This window comes from Amblyomma maculatum, chromosome 1 (genome assembly GCF_055883805.1).
Source record: "Amblyomma maculatum isolate TAMU_Amacu chromosome 1, ASM5588380v1, whole genome shotgun sequence".
Lineage (NCBI taxonomy): Eukaryota > Metazoa > Arthropoda > Arachnida > Ixodida > Ixodidae > Amblyomma > Amblyomma maculatum.
Window position 1 is genome coordinate 216,227,372 of NC_139344.1, and position 23,743 is coordinate 216,251,114.

At 46.4% G+C, this 23,743-nt stretch overlaps 1 protein-coding gene across 4 annotated transcripts in view; it reads left to right on the forward strand.

The window, feature by feature from the left end:
* Positions 1-1,212: 1,212 nt before the first annotated feature.
* Positions 1,213-23,743, forward strand: part of LOC146205607 (uncharacterized) — an 82,794-nt gene continuing 60,263 nt past the window's right edge. For 2 of the 4 annotated variants that reach the window (XM_084590293.1, XM_084590295.1), the window contains exons 1-5: positions 1,213-1,453; positions 1,707-1,779; positions 9,207-9,384; positions 9,547-9,673; positions 23,152-23,361. In XM_084590293.1, the coding sequence (XP_084446419.1) occupies positions 1,402-1,453; positions 1,707-1,779; positions 9,207-9,384; positions 9,547-9,673; positions 23,152-23,361 (640 nt within the window). In that variant the 5' untranslated portion in view covers positions 1,213-1,401. The remainder of the gene's footprint in view (positions 1,454-1,706; positions 1,780-9,206; positions 9,385-9,546; positions 9,674-23,151; positions 23,362-23,743) is intronic. The other 2 variants (XM_084590296.1, XM_084590294.1) reach the window with 1 other exon arrangement.

Below are 23,743 nucleotides of genomic sequence, written 5' to 3' on the forward strand. Positions count from 1 at the left end.
TGTATTTTCAACTTCAGCTGCAGATCAAATTAACTATAGGCGGCGGAAGCTGCAGTCTGTGTGGAGTTTTTGCAGCTTTGATTGACTTGTGAGCTACCGGTAAACTTGGGGAGGGAGGTAGCAGTTATTTTTTTTTTATATTTGGCGTTGAGACGGTGCCGTGTTCAGCTACCATGGTGTGTCACCATACAACATGATTTTGGCGTCGATTTAACTCGTCTTCACCTCCTTGAGTCCGTCAGCCGTTGACAAAAGTGCGCAACATGCTTGAAAAACAATTAACTAGGCTGCGGAAGCTGCAGTCTGTGTGGTTTCTTTGCAGGTTGGACTGAATTGTGAGCTACCGTGAAACTTGAGAAGCGTGGTAGCAGTTTTTTTTTATATATTTTGCGCTGAAACGGTTCCGTTTTCAACTGTCAGTGCGTGACACCATTTGTACGCGATGTCTGCGTTGGTTGAACTCGCCTTCACCACCGTGCTTCTATCAGCCGCCGGCCAAAGAGCGCAACATGCTTGAAAAAAAAATTAAATAGCCAGCGGGAACGATTTAGTAGCAGTCCGCGTGGCAGCAAAACACACGGCGATATGTGCCGCGCGCGCGCCGCCCGCCCCGCTGGAAAGGAGGAAGCTGGACGCCCAGCAAAAAAAAAAGCGCGCGCGCCCACGTGACGGCGCTCGGCCAATGAGAGGGTCGAACGACGAAGGAGAGCGCAGGAGAGGAGGCGGGCGGCAAACTTCACATGTTGGCGCTACTTTTAGTTCATTGAGGGGCTTTAGCCACGAACCGAATGCCGGAATCGATCGCGCGCGTTGCCAGAGCGGGGGGCACCTAGCGATTCCCTAGAGCGTCTAGGGACGAAAAAAAACAAGCAAATCCAGTTTTTTGACTACGTCACGTCCAGTTAAGCATCGAGCCCGACGCAAAAAACGTCACGCCAGGCCGCGGCGTGTCCACCAATCAGCGTTTCCAGCCGAGCTACCCCTAAACGCTTCGGGGCGTACGCCATGATGCACTTTTTCTGCACCTCTTCTGGAGCGAGTGCAGAGTGAGCGAGAACTCGTGCAGAGTAGCCTTGCACCTTGACAAAACGAGGAGAGAAGTGCAGACGGCGCGCGCGGCGCTGGCAAAACGAGGACGGCGGTTCTGCACTACTTGAACTAGTGCAGCTGGTGCAGGCAAATCGAAGAGACCTGCACTTTCTAATCTGGCAACGCGGCAGCTGCGCGCTGTGGTTGCTGTGGTTGGTGTGTGGTGGTGTTGTCAGTGGTATCGTGTAGTCGTGTAGTTGGCTGGAGAATTTGGCTTGCTTTATTTTTAGACGCGCCTTTTCGTTGCATAGTTATTATTGCACAACGACTGAAGTCGCACCTCTCGCGTGGTTTTTCCGGTTTTTGTGCACTATGTCGACCGAGGTCGTGTCTGAAATGCCAGCGGTGGGGGAATGTGGTGCCGGTGAGTTTGCCTGTTGCACGCACGCTGATTTGAAATTTTGTAAAGGGAAAGAAAATATTTTTACGCATACCCTCTTAATCCTAATACTGTAATTCATATGGATAACACTGCATGCCACGGAAGCGTACAATTACTTGTACGCGATGTCCGAAGGCAAGGATTTACGATCTACTTCTAAGCCTAATTGTGTATTGTTCCTCTTTCCTGCCGTGGTGATATCGTTCATTTTGCCCGTGTATTTCTCTTGTAACAGGTGAAGACGTCGACTTCACAGCAGATGACACGGAATCGAAGGACTGGGACCATGTTGTGCCGTTTGACCAGACGTAGGTTTCGTTTTCCGCAAGCAGATACCCTCTTAACGCGGGAAGACGACGCAACCCTTTTTCGTATCTCTTAAACCTATGGTCTAAAACGAAAGGTAGCGTCTACCTAGTGGACCAGCAGGTATAACGGGGTTGTGTATGCATGCTGCACTGGTAAAAGAAACCTGAAAGTGCTGCACTCCTTGAAACTAGTTCTGAAAGTGCAGCCAAATCAAAACAGGCCTATAGAGTGACACGAGAGCAGAGGTGGGTAACCTCACCCCACCTCTGTTCAATGCTATACCAGAGTTTCGGGTTAAATGTTGCTCTAAGAATCCTTTTCTATTTGCCATTGAAATCTACAGTTGCGCAGCTGATTGAGAAGTGTCCATTGTCTTTAGTAGTAGCACCTGGGAACGAAATGGCTGGATGGGCAGCCTCATGAGGTTAGGTTGAAATCTCATGATGTTGCCCACCTTTGCATGAGAGCAACTCCTTGTTATTTTCATCGTCGTATCTGCTATAGAGAACTTCGGAGTTCACTCAATACAAGCAGTTGAACATAGCTGGCAGCATTTGAAGGGACTACTTGAAAGGTGATGAATGAAGTAGTCAGAAGTTTTCTTGAAGAGATCCGCAGCTCATATGGGGAACTAAAGGATCTCAAGAGGCCTAGTTGACAACTAAGTTCATTACTACTACTGAGTGCAGGTGAAGCAGGATGAATATAGGTGTATGCATGCTCTGTCATGGTGGCTCAGCTGTTAGGGCACTCGACTGCAAATCCCAAGGACACTGGTTCAGTCCTGGCCATGCTGGCTGCGTTTCAATGAAGGCAAAAAGCAAAGTGTCCAGGTACAGTGCAGTGTCGGTGCAAGCTAAAGAATCCCAGGGGGCAAATTTTTCGGAGCCTTCCACTATAGTATCTCTTATTGAGTGAGGCGCATTGGGATATTAAACCCTCTCCATAGAACAACCAAACAATGTGTGTATTTAAAACACGAGCTAATAAACTGTTGGTCTTTCAGCCAGGGACCGACTTTTCTTGAGACTATCCAAAAAGACTGGTGCCCAGTCGAAATATAAACATCTCGCTGAGAAGCACTTCACTGCCGCAGAATATCCTTTTTTCAAGACTCCTAAGAAAGGCCAGTCCTAGGTAGACGTAGAGAAGTGCCTCCTTTCATCTTTTCACCTGTGGAAGCCAACAGAACCTTCCTTTGTGAATATGTGTGTGCATGTGTGCAAATACATGTAGTGTGTTTACGTAAGGATTGTAATCAAGGTCCAGTGACTTTTTTTTTTTTTTTTTTCATTGAAATCTTCTAATTTGATGGGCAATTGTGTCGGCACAAACGATTTTGTGGAGCCTGAACCTTTCTTCAGTAACTATATGCAGTCTTCCTTCCTGTGCAAGAAGCCTGAATAAGTATGTAGCTTATTGTTTAATATTAATATTATATTACTGCTGAATGACCACAGAAGTTAGTGTGTGTGTTTTTGGATGGTGACTTTTAATGTGAACCTTGATACCACTGTGTGAAATACAGTTTAGCTGGTCATTCATTTTAGGCTCACATTTCATTCATTTTAGTTGTACCTAAGCCTGAGTGGGCTTAGGTACAACTAAACAATGCTTGGTTCTTGATTTCCTTTACACAATACATTGGAAGCACACATCAGCTTACTAATGATGTCATCTCTTGTGTAAGAAAAGAGCTATGGTGATCCTACATGTTGACATTGTATCTTCGGCAATTTTGCACCGGAATTGCCACTGAATAACTGCGGTATTCACAGCTCCTTGCTAGTGTAGGCTTATGTGCACCAGTGTGGTTTATGAAGGTCCTACTACACGAAGCAGAAACATATCTTAATAGGAAGCTTTTCGAGGGGAATGACTCAGTTTTTCATAAACTGTATTGCGAAATCAACAGTTGCAGTGGTTAGGGCGCTGGGCTGCTATGTCCAAGAATGCGGGATTGAATTCTGGCTGCGGCGGCAGCTTTTTGATAAGAGGCGGAGGTGTCCGTGTGCTGTGCGATGTCGGTGCATGTTAAAGATGCCCAGGTGGTCAAAATTTTTGGAGCCCTCAACTATGGCGCCTCTCATAGCTCCAGTCACTTTGAGACCACAAACCAAACCAAGCAATTAATCTTTTCCAGCAGCAGATGAGCGCACATTAGACCCTAAACTAATCCTGAACTGATACTACTCCGAAGCTGTGCTATAGGCCATACAAGTATTGTCTATATTGGAGTTTTCCAGCCTATCAAAGTTTATAAGCGGACTGTCGGGAAGTGCTGATTGGCTACATTTTTAGGTTCCCTTTATATGTGCCTGCAATGGCACTGTTTCTTTGCCTTCATTTCCAATCACAAGCAAGCTGTTTGGGGCTAACTAACTAACAGTCACAGTTGCACACCCTTTTGCTCCGCCTTGCGGCCAGAAACGCCAGCTCTGTAAATTGTTATCTTTTGTTTATGAGCTCATGAAAATATTTGCTCCTAGAGTGGGTATTCGGTCTTTGGAAAAAGTTGCCATGGCATTATAGAGGGACATGTGTTGATGATGCACCTTGATTAGAAAAAAGACTTGCTTGTGCCAACTCATGAAATTCATCGCCAGAAGTAATGGTGAATCCACACATCAAATTTGGCGTGGCGTTGCACATAAAAACTTTTTTTTTGTAATGGTACGAGTCTTCTTCATTTGGAAACACAGTTTTCGAATGCTCAACAAAGTGAGAATGCAAAACAGTGTTTTATTCTCTCAACCAGTGTATTTATTTATTTAGAGTGCTGTTCCTAAAGGTCCCAAAGAAGGTTACTGCATAGGAGCGGGGGGTGATGATGCATGAAAGGTGCTAACCCAATATTAACAAGTATTAACCCAGAGTGAAGGAGTAAGGGTATGATGGTGAACACAGCACAAGATGTGTGCTTACAAACCTGTTTTGTGCGTTCTCTTTGATGCTGTGATTCCTTTGTGCTGGGTTAATCCATCGATAGCAGTGAACCAATTAGTCTAGGTCCTGATTCAGTGATTTTTTTCTCAAAGCTTTGCTTTTTTTGTACATGGCTCCTGCAGAGGTATACCTTGTGAAGGTGTGGGGAATAATTTTGTGTCCTTTCTTCAAAGGGATTTTAATACCTATAACTAAGGCAAAGCTTTTTAAACATCTTATTTGACCCCAAGTTGCAGTAAAGTTTTTGTGCTCACTACTGAATAGAATATTTTTTTTTTTTTTCTATCAAAACTACATCTGTTCTGCAATGCTTGCCCTTTTCGAGGACATGGGCAGCAGCAACTTGCCAACATATGCAGAGAATTTTCATATTTCCAGCATTATACGGACAGTACTGTCGGTGAAAGTATCAAAACATTGCAATATTCTGGTGGATCTCGCCTCTTCGCGACAGTAACGAGAGAAGAACTCTCGGTTTAGGCAGGAATATATATTTAAATTGGTCAAGAAAGTCTGGTTTGAGTGGATGGCGGCATCAAACAGTGTCCTTTCATTACACCTAACATGTTATCTGCTTGGAGCGGCTGAAGTGAATATACTTCATACATTTTGTTGCTATGCTACCGCATCATGCAGATAGTTATTTGTGTTCATATCAACTTAAGGTGGCCTAATTTTCTCTTTCAAGAAATAAAGCAACTTTTTTATTCTTTCATTTTGCTTGATTTTCTTTAAAGGTGCTTTGAAAACAAAGACTACACAATGAAAGGCACCAGCAGCGCTGCCTTCGGAAGCACTGCTACGAGCTAGAATGGTTGTTGGTATTTGTGGTAGATATAACAGAGTTCATTTAGGTTATTTATTCATTTCATTCGATTTAAAGCTTAGTACTTTCAATTATATAGTCTGTGCATCATATTCAATGACACATTCTGCACGTGACCTCTGCAGCATGACGGTCATTCTGTTCATAGAATTGCATAGAGTTGCTGTACTAGCAGTATGTTGTGTCTATGATGTCAGTGTTAGCAGATGCCTGTTATACCATGGAGAAAATGAGGATGCCGCATGGGAAAATTTTTAATTTTTCTTCCGTTCCGCAGCCAGATGTTTGCTAATTTGGGGATGGAGCTTTTGAATTGTGCAAAAAAGAAATATTGTTTAAGTTAGTATACTGTCCCTTCAAAGAAGAATTTCCAGGCACATTTTGGAGTACTAGAAGCTCAAAGCTCAACTAGGCAGTTTTATGCACCTTTGGTCCTAAATATCATTACGGTAGCTGTGTATGATAAAAACCACAATGTTTTGTTGTTTTGCTCTGCCAGTCTGAACTTGCAATTTTGTAAAATCCCCAAAACAGCATTTTTCACCTTTTGTGATAAATGTCTTTTTATGAAAAAATACCCCCAAAAACTACAGCATTTCTTGTGAAGCTGTTGTTGTTTTTTGTAGGTGTGTGTGTGTCGACACATATTTTTTTCATGATTTACAAAAGTTTCATTAAAAGCAAAAAAGGGTCATGGACTGAGAATACTGTCCTTATTTATATCAACACGTGCATGCACGCACCCACACATGCACTCTTGCTCTGACATTGTCTAGAGTAGCTACTAAAGAAGCTAGTACAGGAGAATTTGCCAGGTAATTCTTTTGGGGCTGTCAGCAGAACAGACATCAGCAAAAAGAAACGAGTCAGAAATATACTTGAATTCCTGATCTTATGTACGTGTTTTTGGCATTTGCTAAGGTCATTAGTTCACAAACTGTAGCTATGTATGGACAGTCCATCTGCTTATTGTTACATTCTGACTGTTTAGTATTTTTTAGTTGAGCGAAAAATCAGCATGTGAAAAAGGGAATAAGTGGCTCTGAAATAAAACTTATCAGTACACAGTGCTCCTTCTCTTGCGTCATGTGATCGCTGTGCTTTGTGCCGACTGTGACTGTTTGTGTGCTTTTCGAGGAATAATGATGAAGCTAATTCGTGACAGATCAGACAAAGCTGTCCGGAGAGTTCTGGTGATCTCAGGGGCTGATTTATCTTTTTTTTTTTTGCCGGTAACTCTCAAGGTCGATTCAGAGAGGACTGCCAGTCCTTAGGCCACACATCAAGTGTTCATGCATCGCTGCAAACTGGTCTGTGCTCAGATTCCTGCTAGTGGACTTGGCAGACCAAAAAAAAGCAGACGACGAGCTTGACAAACTGAACTTGCCAGACTACATTAAAACGATTGGCAACGTCAAGAAGTAGGAAAGGAAAGGAAGTGAGCTTTTGTTCCTGCTCACCTCAGGCCCCTCCATCTTGTCAACTTCCCCTCCATTCACCCTTCTGCACCTCTATCCCGAACAATCAACGAAGTGCAGGGTACGAGTGCAAAGGTCTGTCTTCTATTGTCCCACAACTGCGTTAGTCGCGAGCTGCATGCCTGCAATGAGGGAGTCCATTTCCGGCAGCTGAAAGATTGGGAAGAGTGGGCTGGTTGCCATACCTAGTGTGCATTGTTTCTCAGTCTGCCGTTAGATCCCGCTGGTGAAGAGGCATTTGACATTTCTCGCTCGACTGGCCCGCAGACTGACAGCGTGTCTCCCATAGTAGTGGCGTGGGAATACGTAATGTGTGACGTGATGCGGTCCTTTGAGCATGCAAATGCCGCCCGTTGAAGATTTTGTTCGCTGCCATCTCTAAGGTTTCTTCTAGTGTGAGTGCATGAGCAGTGAGCAATGCCATCACTCTGATACTGCTGATGTATAGATAACTGTTTAATTAGGACTCAGCGGCCGCTTTTCGATGGAGGCGAAAAGCAAGGCTCCCGTGTGCTGTGCGATGTCAGTGCACGTTAAAGAACCCCAGGTGGTTGAAATTTCTGGAGTCCTCCACTACGGCGTCTCTCATAGCCTCAGTCGCTTCGGGACGTTAAACCCAACAAACCAAACCAAACCATCATAATGTCCGAGAAACACAGATGTGTAGGTCGTAAAAAATCAGTGTTAGAACCAAGGAGGAAGGAAACAACTAAGGAGAGGCCTTTGCTATTCCCAATGCATTGTAGGAAGTGTGGCGGAAGTGACGTCAAAATTTACAGTTAGCTAAGTCAAGCCGTTAGCAACAGCATCGCTGTTGCTATGAAAACTCGGGCCACTAGCAACAGCGTTGCTAAGGGCCCGGTACGCAAGAGTTGTGGAGAAAGAAAATGCGGAGGGTAAAGGAAGAGGAGAGACGTTGCGGCGTCCGGTCGCGGCGTGGCCGCGCCGGCTTCAAAAAAGCGACGTCAGGGCCTCTTCTAAGTTGTTTCCTTTCTCCATGGTTAGAATTATAGGGTTAGAATTATAGCCCAGAATTGTTGTTATCCATGTCAACCAAATTTTACCCCCTTCTCTACTTAGTTATACTCGATGACTTAATTTCTTTACTGGATATTTAGGGGAAGTTGTGTCATTATACCATACAGTTTGGCTGCCCAACAGTATGCCTGGCTGCTTGGCACGTTGGCTGTCACTGTTGTAGGTGCATTCCACTGCTCTGTAGTTGGTGCCGTCTGTGGAAACTAGAGGATTGTTCTTAACATGACATTCTAATGTTTAAATTTGGCATTGGTGTTAAATAATGAATGTTCACAGTGGACTATGGCTTAAGAGAAGCAAGGGCATGAGTCTGCCAGAAAAAATCGTGGAACACATCTTTTATTCTTAGCTGTGCTAGGGTTTGTGTTGGTTTAGGACTGACCTTAAGCCCATGTTTGAAATTTTTTTCTGTGGCCACTACAAGGTGCCCTATCCTATTTTTGACATCCATTTATTGCTGAGTGCTTTTTTTTTTTTTTTCGTTAGGCCATAAAGATCTGCTCCATACAGCCCTGCAGTCTGTTATGTCTACCCTCTTGACTCTTGTTGTGGAGTGCTTGTTAAAGCGAAAGCCTTTATAGGCTCATCAGTGTTAGCAGGGTATGTGCGGTTGCAAGATATTTTCGTGAGATTCTGCAGGATATCGAGGGGTATCTGTTTAACCTGACCTTTAAGGAAAAAAAAAAATCCTTAACCGGAAATCGAGCTTCTACCTCTTTGTCACCAGATGAATGCCTTAACTAACTATGCCACGCCGGGCACGTGAGAAACATATCTTTAGTTCTTGTGTAGCGTTCCTGGCATCTCCATGGCAATGTAGGGGCTGAAAGATGACTGCTTCAACCTGGTCTCCTGGAGCACGCGTGGCGTACGCCATCTGCCGCCAGCTATGAAGGCCAAGTGCCGCAACGAGCGTGCGCCATCGCCGCCGAGTGGAGCTGCTCACCTCAAATCTGGCATAGAAGAAGCACTGTGTGATTGGCGGGGCTCTGGCAAATAAATACTACTGTAGAATGGGCCCCAAAAGCTTTAACCTTATTGCTCTTATGAGGTCTTAGGTGCCTCAAGAGTTTTCTTTTTTTGTTTCTGGTCTGATATTTTGGGTAGCATAAATCTACCTGAACATGTTCTCTTTCAGGCCCTTACAACCTAGCGATGAGGAAGCAAAAAGCAAAAGTAATGCCACTGCTGGGGCAAAGGCAGAAGCGCTCGAAGAGGAACAGTATAACCATGCAACTGCAGCGTCTTCTGTGGATGTCAAGGAAGAGCTTGCAGATGCACAAGCAGAGGAAAGCAGTGCTGTGGAAGACAAAAGTGTAAGCATTTTACTGCTTCCTAACTTATTCCAACCCATTCTGGAACTTTGTTGTGCCCTTAGCTTTGGCAGGTTTTAAGACTGCATCTGGTGGTCTTGTTTTCATGCATGTTACGTGATACAAGAGATAGGGTGAGGTCTGATGTGTTTTTTGTAATTCTAGGTGCTGTCGTACACCTGCAACATGTGTCGGGAAACATTCGAAGAGACTGAGGAGGAGCATTTGAAGGGACGCAAGCATCTCAAGCTATTAGAAAGGCTTGAAAAATATGGTAGCCTGGAAGCAGTTGGTAAGAGGTAGTAACAGACCACATGTACGAGAATCTTTGATTGCACTTGCCTATCCTGTACTATTTTTTTTTTCCTTCTTCGAGACGATGAGGGTTGACCTTGTTTAACTCTTTCCTTGCCGTGGGCAAAATGGCCGTTTTCTGTAGGTTTGAGTAGATTTTTTCTTCTGTAAAAGCTATCATATCAAATGTTATATAATACACGAAAAGAAAGCTAAATAGATTCGCTTTTTAGGCATAAAACTTTGAATATGAAGTTGTGAGTTGTAACACACAATATAATTTCCCAAAAACCAGATTTTAGAAACGAATTAAACAAAACGTGACGAATTGAACTTGTAAATGAAACAGCAAAAATTTAAAAAACTTTTCGAGATATAAAAAATGCAGAGCATTATTGGCCACTCCTTGTGAAAAAAATAAAAATGCTGTATTCAGTAGTTCTTGATGCATAATAAGCAATCAACGAGGGCCGCTGCAGAGCGCCATGCCGAAACGGATGCCCGGTTCCCTTCTTGGGCAGAACGCCACATCCTGTTTTGCGGGAGGCAAGATATCGTGCCCAAATGATGTTGTCACTCTGGGAATGAGATAAATGACACCAACAGCACGAACAAAACATCCAGAGCGGTCCCAGACGCATGCAAAATAGGCCAACTAAGTGTGGCCGCTGATGTTTCGGGCTGGTTTCTATTGTTATCGGGGTCGCATCTGAATTCTGACGATAAGGCAGCATCTTTAGAGTTATGGCTGCTTGCGTCATCGATAAAATCGATCGTACACAGTGCGGAATCGTGAGATTTGCGGCGTTTCAAAGCGCGCGTTGTCGATGCGGATGCCGTCATTTTTGCATGCGACTCCGACGCTGCCGCGTGCTTGGAGTGCGTTCAAAAATAGCCACCTCACGAGAGAAAATGTAAACAGCAATAAATCTAAACTTCAGTTACCCGCCTACATGCTAGGTGGTGTAGCGTGTCCATGAGTGACGCGTAAGGGTTCAAAATTTGCTCACGAAGTCATCCTTAGCGGGCCGGAGTATGGCCGCCGGTGTTCCGGGCTTGTTTCTGTCGTCAGCGGGGCCGGAACTGAATTCTGATGATAATTGGCAACATCTTTAGAGTCGCTTCTGCTTGGGTTATCGATAAAATAGATCGTAGATAGTGCATACTCGTCAGATTTGCTATGTTTCAAAACACGTCGTCAACGCAGATGCCGCCACTCTCGCATTCGACTGAGATGCTGCCACATGTTCGGAGCGTGCTCAAAAATAGCTGCTTCGCAGTAAAATGTATACAGCATCAAAATCGAAACTTCACTTATCCGACTACTCACTAGATATTATAGCGTGTCCGTGAGCGATGCGGAAGGATTCAAAATCGGCGCGTGAAGTCATCGTTAGCGGGCTAACGATGCTCAATGGGCGTGGTAGGGAAAGAGTTAACTGCCTTGTATTATGCCATCTTGAGTCATAGTTATGGCTTACAGGCTGGCATGGGCAGGGCGTTGCTTTTTATGTTCCTATTCCGTCCTCTTGTTAGGTTTCATGGTGAGTGGCTGTCACCATGTCCAAACAATATACTTACTTTAGGTCTTCCCCTTCCCAACAAAATGAAAGCCTTAATAGCTTGATGTGGTGACTCAGTGGATAGGATGCTGGACTGCTGAACCTAAGGACACTGGTTCGATTCCAGCTGCGGCAGCTGCTTTCCGATGAAGTTGAAAAGCAAGGCACCCCTTGTACTGTGCGATGTTGGCGCATGTTAAAGAATCCCAGGGGGTTGAAATTTCTGGAGCCCTCTACTAGGATGTCCCTCATAGCCCGCATTGAGGCATGATTAAGCCATGCGAAAGCACTGTTTTACATGGTTTTGCTTTGCGGTTTTGCATTGTGAGACTGGCACAGAGTTTAGGAAAGTGTTAAAGTAAGTCATTTGTGGGTTTGGTTTTTGGGGAAAGAAATCTATCTGTCTGACTTCTTGGTGGACACATACGCTTACAGTCGATGGTGTACAATCGGAGGTACATATGTTGTTTCGAATCTTTATTGCAGACGACCCTCCACAAATAAGAAGTGAAATGGCATCACCCCAGCCTAAACACTGCATAAAGAGCAGTTGCACGACAGCTTTGATATGAAATCGTGTTTTGAGTGAAAAGTCATGGGCATGCTTCTGGGAGGTTATGGTTGGCAGATGACTTGGCAGGGCATTGATTGTTGAGTTGCGTGACGTCATGTGACCACATGACATGGCCACGTTGGCAGAAGCTGTCTAACTCTGGCAACTCCTTTGAGATGGGAATCAAACCCTTTAGGACACTTGCATCCAGACAGACGTGCTACCCGTAGGCCACATACACGCATTCGTACGGCTTGGCTAAAGCAGGGATTTCTGCCTATGCATGTAATGTGGTGGCTTACGATTGTATGCTAGTGATTATGTATGGGATAATAGAGGCGTCAGATGGGAGTCGCAAATGGGAGCCATTAATGCTGCCACATTGTACTCTTAAAGGTAAAGTGTAAGGGTCCCCCAATTTTTAGCTCCAGCCAGATTCTCTTTAGTGGTATAGGGAGCCTTTCTAATGTCTCGGGTCAAATGATAGTAATGGTTGCATGGAAAGAGAGAAGTATTGATGTAATAGGTGAATGGATTGGACTTGCTATGGTGGCTCAGTTGTTAAAGTGTTCTGCTGAACACAAAGTCGTAGGAGAGAAACCAGGCCATTTTTGAAATTGTGTTGTGCATCAGTAGTGGTTGAAAATAATTCATCGCTCATAGCCTACATTTAACCTTGGGATGTCAGCACCATATGCCATGTTGTAAAGGATGGAGGCTTTTATTTCCTGTTATGGTAACTGGAAAAGTATTATATTGACACATGCCATTCATAGACGACGAAAATTTGAACGGGCGATTCGGAGAAGACGACGAAGCGAAACAGTGCTCCGCTTTTGTGCTGCCCTGACTGGTTGTTGGTGTTCTTTGGTGCCAGAGCGCCTTCTGTGTAACGTTACATTACAAATCTGGTGGAGGAATTGCCAGTTTTCGATCCAGTCCTGCATAATCAACCTGTCAATACGGAGCTTACCCCCGTACATCAACGCCTCGGCCGCTGCCTACATGGAGAGCCCCCTGAATTCGGACCCCTTCCGGCCGCTACCAGGACGACGCACCCTCAGACGGCCGTAGAACCTGCTGCAATGACATCTGAGAGCAGGCTTCCCACCCACATCCTGTGTCATCAGCCGCGAACACCCCCCTCTTTTCATGGCGACGTGTTCGAGGACGCCGAGGACTGGCTTGAGACCTACAAGCGAGTTGCTCATTACAACAGGTGGACTGATGAGCGTAAGCTCCACAACGTGTACTTCGCTCTTGAAGAGTCTGCACGGACATAGTTTGAAAACCATGAGGCTTCCTTCCCATCCTAGGCAGCCTTCTGTCGTGATTTGAAAGCCACTTTTCCTAGCACCGACCGCCGGGAGCGAGCAGAAGCTGCGCTACACTCGCGCATTCAGCGCCAGAACGAGAGCGTGCGTATGTTCTTTGAGGACATGACACGCCTTTTCAAGCGTGCAGACCCACAAATGCCAGAAGATAAGAAGCTGTGTCACCTGATGCGGGGCGTTAAACAAGAACTTTGCGCGGGACTGGTGCGCAGTTCACCGCGCACTGTGGCGGAGTTTCTCAGCGAGGCAGCGACCATGGAGACAACGCTGCAACACTGAGCCCGTCAGCATAACCGTGATGTGAACATCATTGGGTCCGACGCACCCCCTGTGCAGGTCGGCAGCGACATGGACGCATTACGAAATCTCATCCGTTCTGTCGTGCGGGAGGAACTGCAAGCGCTCCGGATGCCTTGCAACACAACACCTTTCCCTTCACTGGCTGAAGTCATCCGGGACGAGGTGCGTATGGCAGCTGAGCAAGTTGCTGACGTTTCCCAGCAGCGCGTTCCCCACCAGACGTTCGACGCGAGACCCACCTACGTGTCCGTCCTACGTAAGGCTCCCCCGCCGGACCATAGTATCAACGCCGCAGCTCCAGCAATGGAGCCGCAGGGTTCTTGCATGGAGGACCTCGCATGGAGCCGTATGGAGCCTCGCTACTCCCCTCCGCCAATCCACCAGCGACCCCGTAAAGGTCAAGTTTGGCGGCCCCGGGACCATCGGCCCCTGCGCTATCATTGCGGTGAAGCCAGTCACCTTTACCGGGCGTGCCCGTACCGCCGCATCAACATGCGGGGTTTCGCCTCGGAGGACCTCTACCCTCGGAATGCTGAACGGCCTACTGAGATTGCGATCGACCTTGCATCGCGACAGTACCCCGTCACATCCGGTTACCAAGAGCGTCGGTCTACGTCCCCGACGAGCTACCGTTCGACAAGTCCCAACTCTTCCCGACGCCGCTCTCCCAGCCCTGGCCGGGAAAACTAATACCAGCGGCCTTCAGAGAAAGGGTCGCTGATGTCGGGAAATGTGAAGATCCTCCATAATTGTCAGGCCGACCCGACGAGATTTCGCTTGTCAGGTAGCGACAGCATCTGGCATACTACCTCCGATTTGTGTGTAACGATTGATGGAGTGGATGTCACCGCGTTACTCGACACTGGTGCCGATTATTCAGTAATGAGCCGTGGTCTCGCCCGAGAATTGAAGAAAGTTTTGACACATTGGTCCGGCCCGAAAATTCGTATGGCGGGAAGTCACTTGATTGAACCTGCAGGCAAGTGCACAGTGCGGGTCGGCATCCGTGGTTTTGTGTATGTCGGAGAATTTATCGTGCTTCCTGAGTGTTCGAAAGACTTGATCCTTGGTCTAGACTTCCTGCAGACCAACGGCGCTGTCATTGACCTGAAAGAAGCGCGTGTTTCCTTTTCGACGAAACGAGCCGTGGTGCGCATTGAAAACGAAGATCCGGGTCTGAATGTTTTGCGTATAGTCGACGATGACTTGAGGGTTCCGGCACGTTCTTGTGTGCTGGTTCTTGTAAAGCATGATTTGTTCCACGATTACGAGGGCATCGCGGATGGGCACCTTCCGCTACTACTCGAGAAGGAATTAGCCGTTGCTCGAGGACTCGTACAACTCCAGAACAGTTGTGCTACTGTCCTCCTGGCAAATTTTGCTAAGGAGATGCGGCATCTCGCCAAGGACACGGCTGTTGCCGTCCTTCACGATGTTACTGCCTTACCTCATTTATGCATCGCCGGAGTGAACCCTAAAGAAAGGCTGCACCTTGTCATGCTCTACAAACCGTTAAAATTAGCCCCGACTTGAGGCCTGATCAAAGGAATCTTCTCTCTGCTCTTCTGAGCGATTTCGCAGACTGCTTCGCCACAGGCTCTAAGGTCGGTCGTACTCCTGTCGCCAAGCACTGCATCATCACCGATGAGACCACGTTACCGCTATGCCAGCGCCCGTACCGGGTTTCTCCTAAGGAGCGTGACGTCATTAAAACGCAAGTGGATGAAATGCTTGCAGACGACGTGATCCAGCCTTCGACGAGCCCATGGGCGTCGCCAGTGGTCCTTGTCAAAAAGAAAGATGGCACCTTGAGATTCTGTGTCGATTACCGAAATTTAAATAATGTGACCAAAAAGGACGTCTATCCGCTGCCCAGGATTGATAATGCCCTCGACCGACTGCACGACACCAGGTACTTCTCCTCATTAGACCTCAAAAGCGGATACTGGCAAATCGAGGTGGATCAGAGAGACCGAGAGAAGATTGCATTTGTGATGCCCGACGGCCTATACGAGCTTAAGGTGCTTCCGTTTGGTCTTTGCTCTGCACCGGCCACGCTCCAACGTATGATGGATACTGTTTATCAGGTCTGAAGTTGCAGTCGTGCTTGGTGTACTTAGATGATGATGTTATTTTCTCGCCTACTTTCGAGCAACACCTGGACCGGTTGCGCATCGTGCTTCAAGCACTCAAAGGCGCGCAACTAACCATCAAGCCTGAGAAATGCCACTTTGCTTTCAAGGAACTACGCTTCCTCGGCCATGTTGTCAGTGCACAGGGCGTTCTCCCTGATCCCGAGAAGACTACCGCAGTGTCAAATTTTCTACGCCCCACCGACAAAAGGGCACTTTGACGATTTCTAGGTCTTTGTTCATACTACCGACGCTTCGTCCAAGATTTTTCTAAGCTGAACCACTGACAGCACTAACCAGAGAAGACATACCCTTCCTGTGCGGAGACGATCAAGAACAAGCCTTCCAGGAGCTTAGAAGCCGCCTACACAAACCCCCAATACTCGCCCATTTCGATGAAGACGCCTCAACCGGCGTACATACTGATGCCAGCAACGTTGGCCTCTGCGCGGTACTCATTCAGTGGCAAGGCTGAGTAGAACGGGTTATCGCCTATGCGAGCCGAACACTCTCACGATCGGAGGCGAACTATTCGACAACGGAAAAGGAGTGCCTTGCGGTAATCTGGGCCATCAGCAAGTTTCGACTATATTTGTATGAACGACCCTTCCGTATTGTCAGCGACCATCATTCCCTGTGCTGGCTGGCAAGCCTTAAAGATCCGTCTGGACGCTTAGCTCGTTGGAGCCTCCTTCTTCATGAGTATGACGTTACTGTTGTCTATAAGTCGGGACATAAACACCAAGATGCGGATTGCTTGTCACGCGCGCCATTGCACTCCACTGCAGTGGAAAATGCCGACGATTTTCCCTTTATTGGGGCCATTACCCAATCCCATATGGCTGACCTTCAACGCAAGGACCCGGAGCTGGCGCCGCTCATTGATTATCTGGAAGGACGCGGTGGTAGAGTACCGCTTGTTTTTCGTCGTGGCTTGCAGTCATGCGCTTTACAAAGTGGAGTTCTCGTGGAGTTCTCTACAAGCGCAATTTTGAAAGATCAAGAGAGACATTTCTACTTGTAGTACCTACGCATCTACGGCCTGACATCTTGAGCGCTTGTCACGGCGAACCGTCCGCCGGCCACTTGGGAGTTAGTCGTACGCTTGCAAGAATTCGGGAGAAATACTGTTGGCCGAAATTATTACCTTCAGTGCGATCTTACGTTAAAACCTGCCGTGACTGTCAACGCCAAAAGACTCCAGCCGTGAAACCAGCTGGATTTCTTCAGCCGATTGCTCCACCGCAAACTCCTTTCCAACAAGTGGGGATGGATCTTCTTGGTCCTTTCCCGAAGTCAACTAATGGGAAGCGTTGGACTGGACTGTTGTCGCGACAGACTACTTGACCCGATATGCTGAGACCGCGTCGCTCACAAATGGAACTGCCACCGAAGTAGCAGTTTTTTGTCCACGATATCGTGTTGCGTCATGACGCTCCGGCTGTTATCATTACCGACCGCGGGGCAGCTTTTACGGCCCGCCTGACTAAGGCTGTACTGAACCTTACACACACTAGCCATAGACGGGCCACAGCATACCACCCGCAAACTAATGGCTTGGTGGAACGGCTAAACAGAACTCTGGCCGACATGCTGTCTATGTACGTGGATATAGAGCACAAGACCTGGGATCAAATCCTCCCATATGTCACGTTCGCATATAATACAGCACTTCAGGAGACAATGCGGCTCACACCCTTCGAGCTTGTCTTCGGCCGTCGAGTGACCACTCCACTGGATACAATGCTGCCCGTATACACCGACGACGAACATGAGCTTGACCTGGACATTGCTAATTTTACTCAGCGTGAAGAAGCGTGGCAGCTGGCAAGACAGCGCATATACCTACAACATCAACTAGATTTTGACCATTACAACAAGGGACGGCGCTTCGCTGCCTACGAGCCTGGAGACTATGTCTGGATTTGGACGCCCGTTCGTCATCGTGGGCTCTCTGAAAAATTGCTGCATCAGTACTTCGGCTCATACCGTGTCCTCCGCCGCCTCAGCGACGTTACTTATGAAGTTGAATCCGTGACCCAAGATCCCTCAAGCCGCAGACGACGCAAGTTCACTGATGTTGTACATGCTGCCCAGAAGGGGGGCAATGACACATGCCATTCATAGACGACGATTTGAACGGGCGATTCGGAGACGACGACGAAGCGAAACAGTGCTCCGCTTTTTGTGCTGCCCTGACTGGTTGTTGGTGTTCTTCGGTGCCAGAGTGCCAGAGCATCTTCTGTGTAACGTTACGTTTCAGTATTGGTATGAAAGGCTTTGCTTTTTTTTATTTCATTGTTTTGAGCGTTTTTACACTGCCATGTATGTCATTGGCTGCCCTGCCCATTCATAGCTTTTAGCTGCGTACTGACTGCTTGAGATATGCTAGTCGATCTTTCTAATCACAGCCCACATCAGGACTAATGATAGGACTGCAGTTCTGTAGCTGGTTTATTCCCTCACGTGTGCGCTGCAATTTTTTATTGCACACTAGTGACATACACATCATAATCAGCCTGACTATACCCACTGTAGGGCGAAGGCCTCTCCCATATTTCTCCATTTAACCCGGTTCTGTGCTAGCTGCATCCACTTGACCCCTGCGAACTTCTTAATCTCATCCGCCAACCTAACTTTCTGCTGCCCCCTGCTACGCTTTCCTTCCCTTGGAATCCAGTTTGTTACTCTAAGCGATCATCGGTTATCCTCTCTTCGCACTACATGTCCTGCCCATGTCCATTTCTTCTTCTTAATGTCCACTAGTATGTCAATAACTTGAGTTATTTCTCTGACCCACTCTGCACGCTTCCTATCTCGTAATGTTACCCCTACCATTTTTCGTTCCATAGCCCTCTGGGTTGTCCTCAACTTAAGTAGAACTCTCTTGGTTAGCCTCCACGTTTCAGCCCCATAGGTGAGTACAGGTAAGATGCAACTGTTGTATACTTTTCTCTTGAGCGATACCGGTAAGCTGCTAGTCATAATCTGCGAGTGCTTGCCAAATGCGCTCCATCCCAATCTTATTCTTATTTCCTTTTCATGGTCCGGATCTGCGGTTACTACCTGTCCTAAGTAGACATATTCGCCTACTACTTCCAGTGCTTCGCTACCTAATGTAAACTGCTGTTCATTCCCGAGGCTGTTGAACATTATCTTAGTCTTCTGCATATTGATTTTCAAGCCTACCTTTCTACTTTTCCTGTCTAGGTCATCAATCATTATTTGCAGTTCATCCCCCGAGTAGCTTAGCAAGGCAATGTCATCAGCAAATCGCAGATTACTGAGGTATTCTCCGTCTACCCTTATCCCTAACTGCTCCCATTCCAAGTCTCTGAATGCTTCCTCTAAGCAAGCTGTGAATAGTACTGGGGAGATTGTGTCTCCTTGCCTCACACCTTTCTTTATGGGAATTTTGGTACTTTCTTTATGCAGAACTATGGTTGCTGTGCAGCCACTGTATATATCTTCCAGCACTTTCACGTACGGCTCGTCTACCCCCTGATTTCACAATGCCTGCATCGCTGCCGAGGTTTCAACTGAGTCAAATGCTTTTTCGTAATCAATGAATGCTGTGTATAAGGGCTGGTTATATTCCGAGCATTTTTCTATCACCTGATTGATGGTATGGATATGATCGATAGTAGAGTACCGTTTCCGAAACCCTGCTTGATTCTTTGCTTGATTGCAGTCTAAGGTTGTCCTGATTCTATTAGCGATTACCTTAGTAAATACCTTATACGTAACAGACAGTAAGCTGATTGGTTTGTAATTTTTGAGGTCCTTAGAGTCCCCTTTCTTATGAATGAGGATAATATTTGCATTCTTCCATGGTTCCGGTACCGTCGATGACACCAGGCATTGCGTATACAGGGTGGCCAGTTTTTCTAGCACGATATCCTCCCCGTCCTTCAGCAAATCTGTAGTTACCTGATCCTCTCCAGCTGATTTCCCCCTTTCCATAGTTTCTAGTGCTTTCTTGACCTCGTCCTTCATCACTGGTGGAACGTCTGACTGTTTTTCCCTACTGCCAATCTCATTACGGTCCTGACTACTTTGGTTACTGTAGAGATCTGTAAAGAACTGCTCGGCTACTTTGACTATCTTGTCCATATTCGTGATGCCGTTGTCCGCTTTGTCCCTTATCGCATACATCTGGTTTTTGCCTATGCCCAATTTCTTCTTTACCGCTTAAAGGCTTCCCTCGTTCTTTACAGCATGCTCAATTTTCTCCATGGTATAGACCCTTTACAGCGCGAGCGCATGGGCGCTGCCATATTTGATCATGTGACCCTTCCGCCATCGCCGACCGTGAAGGTTTGACGGCTTCCGGCACGCTGGTACTCGGCTGCACGGGTGCCGCGTACCAGCTTTCGCTGGGGACAACGAGCTTGTAGACAGGCAGTAAACTTCATGTGAATGCCTATAGTATGTGTAGGGGCTAAAAAATGTTTAATTTAACCACATAGTTCATTTATTGCGTCCTCCTAAATGTCTGCATTGGCTAGAACGTTTCGACAAACCCATCAGCCGTCGACTCGGTTTTTTGTTTTGCTTTTTTTTATCAATTCCCTCTCTAGTGATCTTTGTGGAAAACGTGACTTTCTGTAAAACTGAATAGATTACAAACTGATTATTCCCTCAAACTTATTTTTTTTTAATTTTCTTGCGCAAAGGGCGAACGCATATTCAGACTATGCTGGCTGAGACGCATTATTAATGTTCATTTAACATTGTGCACAATACTTACTTCTCAATATGGACGCGCGTGTAATCCCCGACAATTGATAAGATATAATTTTATCTCCTGTAAACGTCCTGGCTTCAAAAGACTATTACGCTGCTTGAAGGCCGCATCAGGCGCTCAGCGGCGTTCACCTGCGCTCGGGCGAAGGGGACTGGAAACTGCACCGGAATTCAGAACGCACAGTACGCAGCCCGAGCAAGCGGGGATATAAAAAAATGTCATCATGGTAAATTTCATCATTGGCCCGTGCATTAGTTTCATAAAAGCAGCAGTTATTACATGTATTTCAGCAGTACTTGTCTAATTAAAGTTTGGTTTTGTTTGTGCGGTGTTACGTCCCAAAGCGACTCAGGCTATGAGTAGAGGACTGCGGAAATTCCCATCCCCTTGGGGTTCTTTAATGTGCACTGATATCGCACAAAACACGGGCGCCTGGGTTTTTGGCTCCAGCGAAAAGCAGCAGCCGAGGCCGAAATTCGATCCCGCATATCCTAGGGAATAGTACCTAATTAAAGTAAACAGATTCACTTACATGCCCACACTAACTTTCCTTCTCCGCGCAATCAATTCGTATAACTGCATAGACATTAATAGCAACGTCAAGGTACCTCTTAATGCCCTGCGAAAAAAACTCGGCAGCAGTGCAAAGACTCAATATCCAATTCCTGAGAAACGTCAGGGTCGTTCTCGCATTGCCATGGCTACTGCCGGTGCTAAAACGAGCTGGGGCATGAGGTATAGCCATTGTCAATTCACAGGCGCTTTCTTGTCCCAGAAAGGAACATGAACTCGTGATACATCTCCCAGAAAAATGGTTGCCTAGGCCATGATGTGCACCTTATGTAGAAAGCGTCTTCTGTTTTTCCGCCAATAAACAACAGGGTCATTAGCTCTACTTCCTCGCAGAATACTTCTACAATACAGATGACACCTGCATCACAGCAGCGCTGTTTAAAAGTCAGCCGGCATTCTTACACAAGATACACATCAGCAGTTAGCACTGCGCACCGATGCGTTCCGAAGGCCAGCAATGACGGCCGTCCTAGTGGCGCCACCTTGTAGGGAAGAATGGAACTACTCGCTGTAAACGGTCTATACTTCCTTATTTCGGCCACCTTGCGCTTATTGATTAGCTTTGATATCTCGGTCAATTCGATCTGGTCTGTTGGATTGGGAGCTTTCATACTCTGGCGTTTCTTAATCAAATCTTTCGTCTCCTTAGACAGCTTACCGGTATCCTAATTATCTTACCGCCTACTTCTACCGCGCACTCAGTAATGATATCTCTGAAATTATTGTTCATTGCTTCTAGGGTAATGTCGCCAACCTCGGTTAGAGCTGAATACCTATTCTGTAGCGCGATCCTGAACTCTTCTGCCCTCCCCCTCACCGCTAATTCGTTGATGGGTTTCTTTCTTACTAATCTGTTGCGTTTCTTCTTCAGATTTAGGCTAATTCGGGACCTCACCATCCTGTGGTCACTGCATCGCACTTTCCCGATTACCTTTACATCTTGCATAATGGCGGGGGTTGAACACATTATGGAGTCTATTTCATTTTTAGTCTGCCCGTTAGGACTTTTCCATGACCATTTCCGGTTATTCCGTTTGCTGAAGAAGGTATTCATGATTCGTAAGTTATTGCACTCTGCAAACTCAACTAGTAACTCCCCCCTGCTATTCCTAGAACCAATGCCATAGTCACCTACTGCCTGGTCTCCTGCCTTTTTCCCTACCTTGGCATTGGAGTTGCCCATTAGTACAGTAATACTGCGTCTTTACTTTTCGCATTGCCGATTCTACATCTTCGTAGAAGCTTTCAACTGCCTGGTCATCATAACTACATGTAGGTGCATAGGCTTGTGCAACCTTCAGATTATACCGCTTATTAAGCCTAATTACGATGCCTGCCACCCTCTCATTAATGCTATAGAATTCATCTATATTACCCTCTATATACCTGCTATATACACTAGTGACAGGTTATGTGAAAATAGGCAGTGGCTGACGCTCTTCATGCATTCGGTTTGTGGCATGCGTAAACTTATGATGTTGACACAAACTATTGTAATCTTTATTTGTTGCTGCTGACAGCCGCTAGCATGTGGCCTTATCGATTGCTTTCAACACACAGAACGATTTTGGTAATTCTCTGAAGAATTTGTTCTGTTTATATTCCCTAAAGATTTTGTTCTGTTCATTTGTGCATGCTCAGAGCTGCCGGGCATGGCTTTATCACTGTTTTTTTTTTAGTGAAATATATACCAAGATTTATTTCAAATGATTGAAGTCACTTGCGTTTGTTTCCACATTGTTCCCTATTGTTTTAGTTGCTTTGGCGGCTTTATCTCATTGTTTCCTTACGAAGTTTGTATTCTGCACTGCCTGAAGCAGCGATCATTCATAGTTTGATGACCACTGATCATGCTTGGGGCTATTGGTGCCATGGTGCTTATTCTTGGGGGGGGGGGGGGGGGGGGGGTGCAAAGAGTTCATTTCAGTGCCACGCCAGTCCCTTTGTTTGTTGCAGTCAGCATTTTCATTGCTGACGGCAATGTACCCTGTTTGGTTTAAGTTTGGACATGGGTTTTATTTGGTATCCAAGATAGCAAAAAGGTTTAAGTAGCGCTGACATGGCAGCTTTTATGATTTTGAGACAGCACCGTGGGCTGCGCTGTCCACATTTATGTGTTACTCATATTCATGTGCCTTCAAGCCATCGCACCCAATTTTAGGTGCAAGCACAAGAAACTGGGACTTACAGCGGTTGAGAGATCTTTGATACCTGTTCTCTTACTGGCTAATTGTCTGGAGTCATTGTAGCTAAGTGTAAGGCTTCATTTGTGCAGCTGCTGAATTCCAGCCCAGCACATGCTACCTGTGCAATGTGTCGGCTGTCAGCAAGACTCAGATGCAAATGCATCTCGGTGGGAACAAGCACAAAGCACGCTGTGCCAGCCTCAACCTAGACCCTTCAGCAATGGACTTTCCTGGAAAGGTCCGCAAGCCACGGGCACCTGCAGTGGAAGATACCAAGACGCCTGGATCTCTTGATCCAAGTGGGTGTACAGATACCTATACACACTGATTTTCTAAGCAAAGCTTCAGCTGGTGTGTTTACTGGCATGTCTGTTTCCTTATTTTGCTGAGTGTTTTGAGCTGCTACATGAGTAACAACAGCAGTGCTGTAGTTTTGGAAGTGGACAACTGAAAACACTACCTCTTATTCTAGTCACAAAAGAATATGTAATTCCTGAGCTCTTTAAGTCTAAAGGATTGTTACTGCTAGAGTTGGATGCTACTTTGAAAGCTTAGCATGCAGTTCCCAAATGGCAGTTTAGAAATGCCTCTGCAGCATTTTGCTGTACTTGCCCTACGTGCATGCAGTGGTAAATGAAGTTGTGAAGTTAAATCCGAGCTTCTTCTCTTCCCTTACAGCGC